This window comes from Pristis pectinata, chromosome 3 (genome assembly GCF_009764475.1).
Source record: "Pristis pectinata isolate sPriPec2 chromosome 3, sPriPec2.1.pri, whole genome shotgun sequence".
NCBI classification, from domain to species: Eukaryota; Metazoa; Chordata; class Chondrichthyes; order Rhinopristiformes; family Pristidae; genus Pristis; species Pristis pectinata.
This window is the reverse complement of record NC_067407.1, coordinates 49,622,770-49,637,959: the sequence shown is the minus strand read 5'-3', so window position 1 is coordinate 49,637,959 and position 15,190 is coordinate 49,622,770. Positions and strand designations below refer to the sequence as shown.

Sequence of the window (15,190 nt, the reverse complement as noted above, 5' to 3'; positions counted from 1 at the left end):
ATTAAGTAACATCTTCCATTGCTCTGCCCATTTTACCAAATGGTTGTTAACCTGTAGACCCAAGACTATTTTCTTACTACCTCCAACAACACTACTGATTTTTGTGTCATCTACAAGCATGCTAATCATACATCCTACATTCATATCTAAATCATCAATGCATATAACAGGGTTCCAGCATTGATCCTGAGAGACACAATTGGTCACATGCTTCCAATCACAAAAATGACTCTCCACCATCACTGTCTGCTTCTATTACCAAGCAAATTTTGGATCCAATTTGCCAAGTTGCCCTGGATCCCACAGACAACTCAGATCCAAAAATAATCTTTTGGATCAGCCTTCCATGTGGGACCTTGTCAAAGGCCTCACTGAAGTTCATGTAGACCACACAAACTGCCTTGCCTTTATCAATACAAGTCTTCAGAGTTCTCCACAACGACCTGACTGAACATTTAAATCTTGCTATGACTGCACTAACAATGACTGGTTTCCATGGTCACATTTTTTTTTGTTTATCCCCCTCTATGATTCTAAAATGGTGGGACTATTCCAACATCTATATTATGTCAAATAACTATATTAAATAATATGACTTATGATTTGAATTATGTACTTTCACACTGGCTCCAGAGATAGCTCTTATACCTGCTCTTATAAGAGAATGCTGTAATAGACAAGAACTTTGTAATGGTTTAAAAAAATAAACTATGAATATCAACATTTGATAAAATGTTGAAGCAAGAAAACTAAGACGTGAAAACACTGGTAGATTAATGTTTCTTCTAATGTTCTGCTCACAAACTAAGATTTTGTATACAAGTCATTTCATATTACACTTTGTTGTTAAGTTATCCTGCAGAAAACCACAAGTGAGGGGTGGAACATTATGAAATGATAATCTTAAACAGGTTGCCATTACTAAACATCAGCATTTAAGCTGGGGCTCGAGGTGCTTCACAGCAATAATAAGCATTCACCATGCATTCGCTTTCACCAGTGTTTTTGAATGCAATTGGTTAAAAGGTTTAATCAACACACTTTCACAAGTGCAAATTAACAACTCCTCTCAAATAGGTGCATGCAAATCAATCAATCATAACTGAGCAATCATGGAAACATACAGCAAGAAACAGGCCCTTTCGGCCCACCTCGACCATCCCAAAATATGATACTTATCTTCACTAATCCCATTTGCCCGCATTAGGCCCCTATCCCTCTACATCTTTCCTATTCCAAGTACCTGTCCAAATGCCTTTTAAGCATTGTAATTCTATCTGTCTCCACAATCTCCCCTGGCAGCTCGTTACAAATATTCACCACTCTGAAAAATCTATCCCTCAGATCTCCTTTAAATTTCTCCCCTCTTACTGTAAACCTGTGCCCTCTAGTTACTGCTCTGGAAGAAAAAGATGTTTATTATCTGTTCTATCAATGCCCTTTATAATTTTTATAAACCTCTATAAGATCACTCCTCAGCCTCCTACATTCCAGTGAAAATAAACCCAGCCTATCCAATCTCATCAGGTCATAGATGCACTAGGATCAAAATACTAGGAAGAGAACAATTAATCCAAATGGCACAGATCAACAAATCACCCCACCTTTTTAAGTTCCATGAGATAGTTCTGGATTGATACAGACAGTGCCATACTCTTCTTCTTCAGTTGCTCAACTGCCTGTAAAGCAAGATGGTCATGTTTACAGCTGTAAATGTACAGAATCAACCCACATGCATTCTACCTAAATCACCAAGTCTTGTTTTACTCTTCAGAAACTGTTACATTCGTGTTAAAGCCATTTGAAGCGAGGCTTAGACTATCCTCCAGTAATGATGCTCCGATCTCACCTAAACTAATGAGCAGTTGTTTGCCCTTTTTGAAATGATGAAGGGAATCCATGGAAGAGGAAGAACAGATGCTCTAGGGATGGAGAAACCAAGAGAATGGAATAGAATCTACAGATGAAGCTGGGTGGAAATAAGTGCAGTCAAAGTAGCTGTGCACTCATAGGGGGTATTGTGCTGATCCATACAGCAAGGCATGACATGGGAGTAGAAAAAAGTCCTCTGAGTGCTTAAGGGAAGAAACAAGCAAGGTTGGCAATATTAGAAGGCAGGCACTGGACAATCACGGATACACGAGACTGCAAATGCTGGAAGCTCGAGCAACAAAAAAGATGCTGGAGGACCCTTCATCTGGACTGAACCAGATGAAGGGTATCGACCCAAAACCTCAACTGTCCATTTCCCTCCACAGATGCTGCCTGATCAGAGTTCCTCCAACATCTTGTTTGTTGCTGGACAATCATGGTCTGATTTGTTATCTCAAAGATTGCAGGCAAACCAAAGAAGGTGCAGAGGTAGAATGCAGCATAAAGGATGAATTTTGCTACTTTATTAGGCCTGTTTTGGTGCTGTGTCAAGGAATAAAGAACTGTTCAGACTGAGCTGCCAAATAGGTAGACACAGACCTGGAGGTGGCATGTTCTCAGAGTTGAGAGGAAAGAGCTTGTAGATGGGGAAGTAGGATGCAATAACAGAGAGGTCATGGGTATGTTCTATGAGGTAGGGATGGATGACAATGGAAGATTTCAAAGGGAGAGGGATACAAATGCCAGATGAGGATAAATAGTTAGCAACAGTAACACACACAAAATGCTGGAGCAATTCAGCAGGTCAGGCAACATCTATGGAGGGAAATGAACAGTTGACATTTTAGGCTGAGTCCCTTCATCAGGACTGGAAAGGCAAAGGGCAGAAGCCAGAATAAAAGGGTAGGGGGAGGGGGAGAAAGCACGAGCTCGCAGGTGATAGGTGAAAGGGGGTAGGTAGGTAGGTGGGGGAGGGGTGGTGAAAGGAAGTGATGTGAGAAGCTGGGAGGTGATAGGTGGAAGCGGCAAAGGGCTGAAGAAGGAGGAATCTGATAGGAGTGGACAGTAGACCATGGAATAAAGGGAAGGAGGTGGGCAGGTCGTGAGGGGAAAGAGAAGGGGTGAAGGGGCCACAGGAATGAAAGAAAAACAGGGACGGTGGGGGGAAGGGGGAAGGGGGAAGGGGGAAGGGGGAAGGGGGAAGGGGGAAGGGGAAGGGGGAAGGGGGAAGGGGGAAGGGGGAAGGGGGAAGGGGGAAGGGGGAAGGGGGAAGGGGGAAGGGGAAGGGGGAAGGGGTCAAGAAGTTAGAGAAATCGATGTTGATACTGTCAGGTTGGAGACTACCAAGACAGAATATGAGATATTGCTCCTCCAACCTGCATCTGGCCTCAATGTGGCAGTAGAGGCGGCTGTGGACAAACATGTTAGTGTGGGAATAGGAAATGGAATTAAAATCGCTGGCCACTGGGAGATCCTGGCTGTTGCAGTGGATGGGGCGAAGGTGCTCGACAAAGTGGTCACCCAATCTGCGTTGGGTCTCACCATGTAGAGGAGGCCGCACTGGGAGCATCAGATGCAATAAATGACATCGATGGATTCACAGGTGAAGTGCTGCCTCACCTGGAAGAACTATTTCAGGCCCTGAATGATGGTGAGGGAGGTGGTGTAGGGACAGGTGTGACACTTTGTACAGTTGTAGGGATAAGCGCCTAGAGGGTGATCGGTGGGGAGGGACAAGTGGACAAGGGAGTCGTGGGGAGGGGGAGCCTGGTGGTGGGATCCCATTGGAGATGGCGGAAGTTGCGGAGAATGATGCGTTGGATGCAGAGGCTCATGGGGTGGTAGGTGAGTATGGGGGACCCTATCTCTGTTATGTCAGTGGGGTGGGGGATGGGGTGAGGGCTGCATTGATAGTAGTGGAGGGGAAACCCCGTTTTGTGGCAGGAAGGGAAGTTAAAGGAAGGGTTGTGAAAGGACGAGGGAAATCACTTCAGCACACAAGTCTATGTGCACATAACTGAAGATAGGAGATAACCCTGAAGAGATATTTAAACAGAAGTTAAAACTTGAGGCTTGTCAGAAATCAAATTAAGAAGCAATTAAAAGATGGTCTCAATCTAAATGGTGTTACTTTCGTGTGCTTCTTGGGATTATTTCTGAAGGTTACGTTACAGGGCAAGGGATTTAAAGAGATAAAAACAGAATATGCTGGGAACAATCAGCAGGTCAGGCAGTATCTGTGGAAGGAGAAACATAGTTAACATTTTGGGCTCAAGATTTAAGAGACAGAGAAAAAAAAAGCACTTGACATAAGGAAAATCTTGCAACAAAGCACAGCAGGGCTCAAAAGTACTTGATGTGATGCAAACAGATCCATTTGTGAATGATTAAACCAGTTGTCTGATTTATGCTTCTAAGTCTTCTACTCTTGACTCAAGAGCAAGGATGAGGGAATACGAAGGTGAAGGAATGCATGGATTATGCCAAGGACATAGGAACTAAAGTAACTGGATGCTAATCAATAGTTGCAGAACTGTTTTGGCAAACAGTGGGCCAAAGGACAGTTGTTTGAAAGGTTGGCTGAAAGTAACTTGGCAAGGTTTTTTTCTTTAAGCAAACTCAAAGGATCAAAGTGAGTAAAATGAAATGAGTGGTGAGAGACATGGTAGGAACAGCAAGACCCTTTAAGGTTCGAGTGTTACCCAGGTGACCATGGATATGAATAATTTTATGGAATGAGGGGGTGTTAAAGAAGAATTGGTGGCAGAGAATCCAGAAAATACTCGGTGGGGGGGGGGGGGGGGAAGAAAAAGAATAGGGAGGGAAATAGGACCAACCCAGGTTGAGAAAGCAGTTAAAATTCCCCCAATACCCCTGAATGTGATGTCATTTCTAGCAGAGGCTGAAGGAAAAAATGAGCAAGGATATTTCAGTGAATAACAGTGTGAAGGGTTTTAAGAAGGGATATGGGTGTGGAGGGAAGAATAAAGAACAATTATTTAAAGAGGCATGAGGAGAAACAAGGAAAAGTGCCTAATGAAAAACATGTGGCTAATGACATTGTGTGATTTGATGTTCAATTCCACTGCAGAGGTTTGCATAAAGCACGTCCAGAAGGTATAACTTGGTGAAGATGGTTCTGTTAGGAGCAAGGAATCATCCACAAAGTGGATGTCCATGGTCAGGGTGTGAATTTTCTTTTTAAAAACATGTTAATGTAGATTCTAGAGAGTGTTGAGGAGACTGTGAATGGTTTTGCGTCCTTAAATGTTGATAGCATTTTACTGAAAGCTGTTTGTCACCTTTAATGAGTGGCATTCTGAGGTTAATTGGATATCTCAAGTGATATCTGAAAACACTCATTGCTGAGATCGATGTCATAAGGCAACACTGTAACATTACAGCACCTAAATAAACATCCAAGTGCTAATCATCTTACATTTATCACCATCAACATACAATAGCCCACTTCGTATCCTATATTTACAAAAAGAAAAAGATCAATGTTGCCATGCAACCAAACGAGTGCAGGAGATAGGAGTGGTACTGATACTTGCTACTAGTGATGCGAATCATCACATACACATATGCACACCTCTTCTATTAACCTCATAAAGCTATTTTGTTAAGGTGACAACAATACCTAATCAAAAAATGTACATCTATGTTTAGGAGGTATAAACCAAGTCTTCTTTTACTATACAGCTGAGCAGTTAAACTTTGAGTAAAATTGTGAAAATACAAAGCAGATAAAAATTAACCAATTGATTTCATTTTAGCATACCTCAAGATTTATAGATAATAATATAAAAGTGGTTAAGTGTCAAGATTAAGATGCAGCTTGCTTCTCTTGTTCCACATCAGGACAAATTTCTGCTCAATAGCATTAGGAAAAATTCTGTAGAATGGTTTGTGCATTAAACTTTGGTAAAAAAAATTATACATGAATGCAAGGTTTCTTTTTATAATATTGGTATGCTATACAGGATAACAATGATTTAATAAGTATTGTCTGGAGTGATGGGCTATGGTTTGAAATCTCAATAAGTTTGTTGATTCAGTATTTCACTTCACACATTAACTTACAGATAAAGTTCTTAATACTTGGCATCTAATATAAACCAACATCACCAGTAGTAACAGAGGCAACCATATTTTAATGGATTGATGATTGATCATTTGTTGATATGAAAGCAAAATTTTAATATTCAAATTTCAATATCCATATTGTCATGCATTTGTAATTCAAACAAACACTGTATTTTTCAGGCTATGCCAAATGGTGGAGATTTTTTTTTAAATGTATAACAAAGGTCATATTACCTCCATATCTGATGATTCTTTTTGCAGCAACTTCTGATGCTCCTTTATTCTTTTTAGGCCAACATCCAGGAGACTTCCCATTCCAGAAATTGCCCCCTCAAAAAAACTGGCCAAAACACTTCTCTGAAGACAAGAAAATTACAGAATTAGCTTGAAGTGATCATTCAAACTAAGTCTAGGCTTTCTGGCAAATGTTTCAAAGAAACTTCTTTTGAACTCAGGGAGGTATATTTAGAAACATTTCTCTCCCCACAACTTAAATTTCATAGTAATCTCATTTGGCTATAGAACAGAATTGAACTATGAGGTATATAAGTGTAAAAGCAGGACCTACGTTCAATACCTTTAGGAAGTTGATGAACATTATACTGTGCTAGCAATTTTCTTTTGTTGCTATAAACATAAACTAATCTTCCTTCCATCTGTCACTGCCTTTTCACTTCAGTTAACAAACCTAACCTGAGGACTTCCAGTCAGTCAGGCAGCATCTGTGAAGATAGAAATGTTCCAATAGAACTAGGAAATGTTTGAAAGCAAACATGTTTTATGTCGCAAATAAAAAAGGGGTAGTGTGGTGGTGGTGGAGGAGGATATGGGGTGGGAGGGGGTTGGAGAGACAAACGTATGCAGTAGGGTGAAACTAAAGGACAGAGATTCCATTGGTGCAGGCTGAGGGGATGGTGAAGGTTTGTTAATTGTGGTTGATCTGTCTTGAGATATAAATAGGGAGAGATGAACGTAAACAGAATTTTTTAAAAATGCTGCAAATGAGAGACGGAAAACAGTTGCTGAAGACCTGTGTTTAGTTTTTCTAATGTAGAGGAGAGCATTTTAGAAACATAGAAAACTACAAAAAATTGAAGGTGCAAGGGCTGCTTGGGTGACCTCTTTGCAGAACACCTTTCAGCTGCTAATTGATCCAGAGTTGCTGGTTACCTGCAAATTTCATTCCCCATAACCCTCATACTCGGGCCTGTGTGTTGTTCCAATGAAGCCCAACATAAGGAACAGGACGTTCTTTCTAAGCAGGTTACAGCTCTCTGAACTTAACACCAAATTCAATGATTTCAGATAAGTAGTCTTTCTAGTTTATACTAAAAGTGGTTTGTTCCAATGGAAGGTCATTAAGCTACAAATCAATTTTTTTCTGTCCACAGATGCAACCTGATTTGCTAGGAAATGAAAATCATTTCCAGCTGTAAATGAAAATTTTAAAAAATTTTTTTGCATGTTTCACTTTGCCTTCTTGATCCTAACTCTGTCTTCACTCTTGCAGTATACATCTGCAGCTGATATTTCTGATCACCCAGGGAATATCTCTGATAAAGATAGTCCAGAATTGCTATGGAGATGAGCAGTAAATTAAGTCATCTGGTTGATAACTTAATGAGGGCAGAAAGGCAGAGAGATAGAACAGAAACAAAGGAACATAAAATGCTAAATGATGAGCTGTAGGCAGTGCTAGCGGAGAAGAAAAACTGAGTTAATATCATGGATATATAACCTATAGCAGAACTGGCCAATTCAGAAACAAAGGGAGAAAGAAAGTTACTTTAAGTTGTAGAATTCAATAGAGTACGGAAGGCTGCAAGTGTGCCCAGATGGAAGATGAGATGCTATTCCTCAAAGTTATGTTGCACCTTGTTAAAATGGTGCAGGTCAGAGTCTGAGTGGGAGTGAGATGGAGAATTGAAGTGGCATTCAAAAGGAAGCTCCCAGTCACCCCTGCAGATTGAATACATGCATTCTGCAAAGCAGTCACCCAATCTGTGTTTGGTTTCTCTGATGCAGAGGAGATCCCATTGTGAACACAGAATGCAACAGGCTAGATTGGACAAAGTGCAAGTGCATTGCTACTTCACTTGGAAGGACTGGATGGTCTGAAGGGAAGAGGTAAAAGGACAGGTATTGCATTCTCTCTGTTTGCATGGGAAAGTGCTTCTGCAGTCTCTGCCACCTTCAACGAGCAGACGCATCTTCCCCTCCTTTTCAGCATTCAGAATACACCGTTCCCTTCAATACTTCCTGGTCGATTCCTGTCTCCACCAACCATTGTCCTTGTCATGGCATCTTCACAGAGTTTGTTTTAAAGGAGGGTCCTAGAGAAGGAGACATACAGGAATGATGGATAATGTGAGGAAGCAGTTGGAGAAGCAATTGTTTTTTTTAAGTAGGAAAAACCAATGATGGCTAGAAAATGGTTTGGAATATAGCTGGGTCATCAGAAATGTCAGCTGCAGATGTATAGTGCAAGAGTGAAGACAGAGTTAGGATCAAGAAAGCAGAGTGAAAGTTTTTTTGTTTTGCATCTGTCTTGTAGAACGATGAGAATCATGGATCAACTTATGGAGCAACTTACAAGTTAGTCCACTTCCTTTATGAGGAAGAGGAGGAAACCAAAGAGAAAATTTTGCCACATAGACCATTGCAATGGGCCACACTTAATTGTAATACTGAGGCTGCTATTAGAAGCAAAAATTAAAGGTTAGCATACTCATCAGTTAAATGAATCAATTTGTTTTAATGTAAACAGATGTTAACCAGTTTGGTATCTGAAATTTACAATGCCTGCAAGGGAGCATCTATACTTGTCACAATTAAGCACCAAGCTAATTTTCAGCTGTTCCTATCCAGCTTTATTCATTGCAGATAAATAGGCACTTTCTGCTGATGATCAGGGGCCAAAGTAAGGGAATGCAAAGTTGACCATCCCCCAGGCTGAAAAGGATCTGGCAAACTTTCTGATGAACGTTCCAAATTATTTTACTTGTTTTACTTTAAATTTGGAAACTCAGAGATTGAGAAAGTATCCTCGGGAGATATAGTGCTACGTAAATAAAAATGCTTCCAAACCATACAATTTGTTTAAATTGGGGAAATAAATTCACTTGATTAATTGAATTCTCAATCTTGGAAGTACTACTTTTTCAAAAATCAGTCAAGAACAGCACCTTGTAACGATGTGAATCATCCATGTTCTCTTCGTCAAAATGCAGCTCCATGCCCATGAAGGCTGCCAAGTGACCTATGTGCTTTACAAGTCTTCTAATTGTTTGGCTTATTTTGTTCCGAGCTTCCACTACCATAGAGGAAATATCTGAATCACAGCCCTGGAAACACACAAACAGACATCAACTTGCAACAAGATATTGATTTAATTATATGTAAATAATTTAACAAGACCTAACGACTCTTTCTCCAGATTTCAGAATTCATGTACTGGATAAATTGTTAGAATAGAAATCTGCTGGTACTTGTAAACAAAAAGTAAATTAAAACTTTGAATTAATAACAAAAGGTATGCTGTAAATCCGAACTAAAAATAGAAAATGGCAAACATACAACTGCCTATTACTCAGTTTCTGCAAAGAAAAGCACAAAAATTTAGACACTGCCCTGAAGATTTCCAACAGCTTCTATTTATGTCTGGTATAGTATAAAGTTGTTGAAAAAAACGTACATAAGTTAATGGAGATGTAAAAAAAGCAAACCTGCAAAGCCCTGCTTATTGAAGTCAATGCAATTATGCTTTGGTCAGCCAGAAACATCAGGTGTTCCTCTACCCTATTTGTGACCCTTCTCTTTTCACCCAGTATACACCACTCCTTATCTATTTTGTGTTTATTTAATATTCTCTCTTTATTGGCAGTATTCTATTAGCTTTCTTTGTATGTTATCCACTAGACGTTCCTTTACTGCTTATTTGAATCCAAATTCACATTATAATAATATTTAAAAACAATACATACAAGGTCATATTTACTGATTCTGAAGCTATAAAGAATAGCTTTATGGAAAATACTAAAATAAGAAAAATTGAATTTAGCATTGGTGTTAATGCTGACCTTGGCGTTTAGGTATCTTGTTGGAACAGGAGTTTAATCAGGATCATAGTATTTATGACCTGGAAATGTTTAAAGGTTGCATCAAAAGGACAAATGAGGCCCAACATGAATGAAAGGAAAGCATTTATTTTGCAAATCTGAGATTAAGTACTCAAATGCTAAACACTTTTTAAATTTATTTCTGTATACCAAATCTCAAACATTCTATGCTAAATCACATTTCTATTATCTAAATCAGAAGTACTGCTATGCAAACATTTCTTATTCTAAATCAGCAATAAAAAAACTCTTTCAACATTAAGAAGGACCTTGCATGATTAAGAATTTATATTACAATCCATTTGTTCTTAAGCATAAGATCATGCAAATAATTTTTAAAAAACAAATTCTCAATCTTTATTTTGCCTACTGTAGGTATTTCTATTTTCTCTTGCACACAAAATGAACATTTGCATACCTGCAATAACAGTTGTAAGTTTCGCCCCAATGTTCGAACTTCCCCAAGCAGTTCATCTTCAATCATCCCAAAGCAAGTGTCTTGTGGGGTAGTGTCTATCCAAAGCTTCACTAGAATTGTCACCCTTTCAAAATTTGATGCAGTTCTGACGCAGCAAGACTGCATAGTTTGATTATTGGTGAACACTATGTAGAAGTGTAAAAAAAAAGTAATTTACAGTAAGATAGTAATATGAAATTATGTACAAGTCAATTAAACACAAGTAACAAGAAATGATTTCAGGTGTCCTTCAATTTATTATTGAAAATGATTTTTTTTAAAAATATGAACAGTAGACTTATAGACTTACAATTTTCTTGACTTTCTGCATCGAGCTTTTCATAAGTATTAAAAATTTCCATTGTTCCTTTATGAACAGTGAGGAGGTCAATAACAAGTCTGTCAGGAATGTTTTCTTGTGCTACGTGACTTCTTCCCAGAAAATCAACAGCTGCACCCAAAATTTCCTTACAAATTGCAGGCAATGTCGACTCAGAGACCGCTGGGCATATACTTTGAGACAGGTTCAGTAACTCTGTTTTCGGATGGAAAGAATCTGTGAAAATGCTTGAATACCTGTTTGAATTCCAGCTTAACCAATGTTAACAAATAAAATGAGAACTGGTACACAAAGTGAAATTGAAGCACTGTAGCGACTCACCGCACCAGCATTCGAACCGGCTCCCGATATCGCGACGTCGTCGGAGGCCCCGATCCAAGATGGCGCGGGGCCCTCCTTCTTCCCCAGCGTTGGGCTGGGAAAGCCCGCGCGCGGGAAGGTCAGGTGACCCGTGCGTGACGTCAGCGCGGGAAGCTTTCAGCTATTAAAGGCGCACTGCGCCCCGGGTCTGCATTCGACCTCTGATTTTGAAACCAGCGACTCTGTCTTCATTTCATAGTGTGTAGCTAGCCGCTACAGCACTTAAAATTAAGTCTCAAAATCTATGTATAACTTGTTGTGCTCTAGCTGTTGATTTAGATCAATCATTACACATCATGATCAGCATGGGAAAAGAAACAAGGTATTTTGGGAAACCCTACAATAAAGCCTTTGCGGGGGTGGAGGGGGGAGAAAAAGAGGGTGATTGGGGAAAAAAAGAGGGTGATTGGGGAAACTTCTCTTTGAGGTTCATCTATTTTGTCATAGCAGACTTTCCAGCCTTCAAGAAACACATGAGAACAGGTAAAATCACCAACTACCTACCGTGTAACATCTGACTCAAAGATAACTCAGACTCCTTGCACTCCCCATCCTACTATAGAAGAGCTATTGTTGCTTCAAGCTCAACAAGACAAGCAACTGAACAATAAATGTGGCATCTGCAGTGTTGCCATGGTGAGAACAAGCTGAAGAATTTTCTTTCAAGTACAAACTCAGAGCAAAGCACCATTTTTAGATGACTGGAGAAAAGTTCCCCATAATTTTACCACATAATTTTGAAACCAAATTTGCAATTGGTCAGACAGATATTTCAAAACAAATCCTAGCTATGCTGGAATAAAAAAAACTGTTGACAAATCAGACAATTTCACTGTATACACCAGGAAACAGATTATGTATCAAAAGTTCTGTATTTTGTAGTTGCAAGGTTGTATATGTCATGCTCAGCGAAACATTTCCTCTCTGTAAACTAATAAGTTTAAAAAACAAGTACATCCTGGTTAAACAGTAGATCAGCTAATTTTCAGTTTCTGTAAAAAGGGACACAGTAGTTATTTCACTGTGTCCAGAACAATACAACTGTTTTAAAGCAGGGTACACAACAGCCATAATGCACGCAACACAATCTCACAAACAATAATGTGATAATGATTAGATAATTTATTTTATTTGTTGTTTGAAGGATATACATCGGCAAGGACACTAGAGATAACTCTCCTGATAAAAGGCATTTATCAATGCAGAAAGGAATTGTAGACCATGTCAATGTTTTGAAACCCATGATTTGCAGAATGAGCTGATGCCTGGTGAACACAACTGGTTTAAGAGGACCAGAGAGATGATTACATGAAAAATGATCTAAGAATTTCAAAATAAAAGATGCTCATGGTCCATTTAACTTCTTTTTTCCCCAAATTAGGAGTCACCACGATTTCTTTTCCCCAATAACTATAAAATGGATGGCCTACTGGACCAGTCTACCACGCAAGACCTTATTAAATGTCTTACTGAAGTCCATATAGACAAACTCGCTGCCTTCACCAATCTTCTTAGTTACCTCCTCAAAAAACTCGAATTAGTGGATTTTCCTCACACAAAGCTATGCTGACTATCCTTCACCAGCCCCTACCTTTCCAAACGTACAGAAATCCTATCCCTTGCAATCTTCTCCATTAATTTCACAACCACTGACATAAGGCGCTCCAGCCAGTAGTTACCTGGCTTATCCCAGCTGCTCTTCTTAAATAAAGGAACAGCATTAGCTATCCTCCAGCTTTCTGTTCCCAAGCCTGTGGATAACAAAGATGTAAACATCTTTATCAGGGCCCTAGCTATCTCCTCCCTTACGATCCATAACATCCTTGGAAAGACCTCATCAGGCCTTGGGGGATTTATCTCCCCTTATGCATTCCATGACATCTAATGCCTCTCTTTCTTAATATCGATACATTTCAGTGTACTCCTCCCCAAACTCACTATCTTGCACATTTTCCTTCTCCTTGGTGAATACAGATGACAAGTGTTCACTTGGGACCTCACACACATCTGCTGAGTTCACATATACCCCTCAGACGCTTACTGAGTCTGATCAGTGCTCATTGAACTACATTCCAGCAATCAAATAATATATCAGGACAAGCAGGGTAGGATGGGGAAGGGTGGTAAAGAAATAATTTTCCAAAATAAATGGATAAAATAAGTCTTAACAAATGCAACAGTGAAAAGTCATGGTTACGACAATAAAACAGCATTCAGAGTAATATTGGTTCAAGTACCTGTATGCGCAGGTTGCATATTTTGAATGGTAAGTGCTTGGATTCCTGCTAAACATCCAGACATTCGTTTGCTTCGGAAAAAACTCTTACTTCTAAACAGAGAAATGGGAAGTGCAGTTAGATAAAATACTTAACATTGCCACATTTGCATCAGTAGCAACAGAATCAAAATTCTTAAATGCTATTCTATGCACTACTTTCTAGTACAAGTACACTCAAATGCAGAACTGAATGTTAGAAAATATCATTTAAGGATCACAAATTAATAACAAGTGCCAAGGTGCAAATATAACAAGTGCAAATATTTCCGTTTTATAATGATATTTACAAAAAACATGATGTTTTATGACATCAAGCATTGCAAAGCACTTGACTGCCACAGTTATTAATTTTGGTGAATGTGACAATTAATTCCAACAGATAAAAATTCTCAATCAAGAATGAGATGAACAAATTATGCTATTTTTGTCACCACTGAATGAAGGAATATAGGCAGGGTACTCAGAATTGTAAAAAATTTCTGAACAGCTCAAAAGGGATTTTGTCTTATGCGTCTAATGATGCAGCAAGTATTAAAATGGCCTGGAAGCACCAATCTAGAGGTCAAGCTGAACATCCTGCAGCAAATGACTACTCTCCTGATAACCCAAAGTCTTTCTGTCATCTACAAGGCACAAGTCAGGAGCATGATGGAATACTTTTGACTTAGCTGGATGAGTGCAGCTCCTACAATACTGAAGAACCTCAATACCATCCAGGACAAAGCACGTGTGGCACCCTGTCCACCATCTGAAACATTCATTCCCTCCCAAAAGTCAATATATGGCTTCTGTATTTGGCATCTAAAAATGCATTGTGATTGCTCGCCAAGGCTACTCCTTCAGCAGCTTCCAAAGTCGAGATCTGTGCCAATGAGGAAAGGGACAACTAATTTGGAAATATATTGCTGTTCCTCGACCGCCACTAGTCCAAATCCTGGATCTCCCCATTTGGCAGTGGTTCAAGAAGGTGACCTACCACCACCTTCCCAGGCAAATTAGGGATAGACAAATTCTGCCGTTGAAGAAAAGTGGGCATCTCAAAAAACTGGGTAAATAATATAGCAAAAAGATCATTGATGAAATGTGGTATTATCCAATAACTTCTCACTGTCACAAACTAATGCAATTATCTAAATTTGCTAGCAGTAATTGGTGACAAATATTAATCAGTTAAGAATGCTTCATAAGAATACAGCCTAATGACTAGAAAAGATAACAGTTTAGTTCCATACAAACAGAGAAAGGTAACAAAGGAAATACTTCACATTTCCCAACTTGCAATTCTTTCAGTTACTTTTTAATCCCCCCATAGCAAACTTTTCAATGTGATTGTTTTATATTGCACATTACTATGTTCCTCAAGATTAGATACCCAAAGATTCACTAAGCTAGAAACAACATTCCATCTAGGCTACAAAACTTACATAAAAGATACAAGCCAGTTTTCAAGACAGAATTGTAATAAAAGTTGTTGCAGTGCCTTAACAATGTATAGACATATTGTTTACAGTCCACCCTCACTCACTTTAATTCCACATGTCACAGAACTACAATGCAAGTCCTTCGGTAATGCAGCTACAGAATGGTGAAGTTGTCTCTTTGAAGGAGTTCAACTTTTTTTTTTAATCAGTTGGCATTTATTCTGCAGACTGACCTTTTTGCTGACTTTGGGACTT

General features: G+C 39.2%; 1 protein-coding gene across 1 annotated transcript in view; it reads right to left on the bottom strand.

Annotated features, from left to right (window-relative positions):
* Positions 1–15,190, bottom strand: part of kif14 (kinesin family member 14) — a 68,655-nt gene that overhangs the window by 10,250 nt on the left and 43,215 nt on the right. The window contains 6 exon segments of the mRNA XM_052010766.1: positions 1,605–1,679; positions 6,196–6,318; positions 9,147–9,305; positions 10,498–10,682; positions 10,847–11,071; positions 13,474–13,565. Coding sequence (XP_051866726.1) covers positions 1,605–1,679; positions 6,196–6,318; positions 9,147–9,305; positions 10,498–10,682; positions 10,847–11,071; positions 13,474–13,565 — 859 coding nt within the window.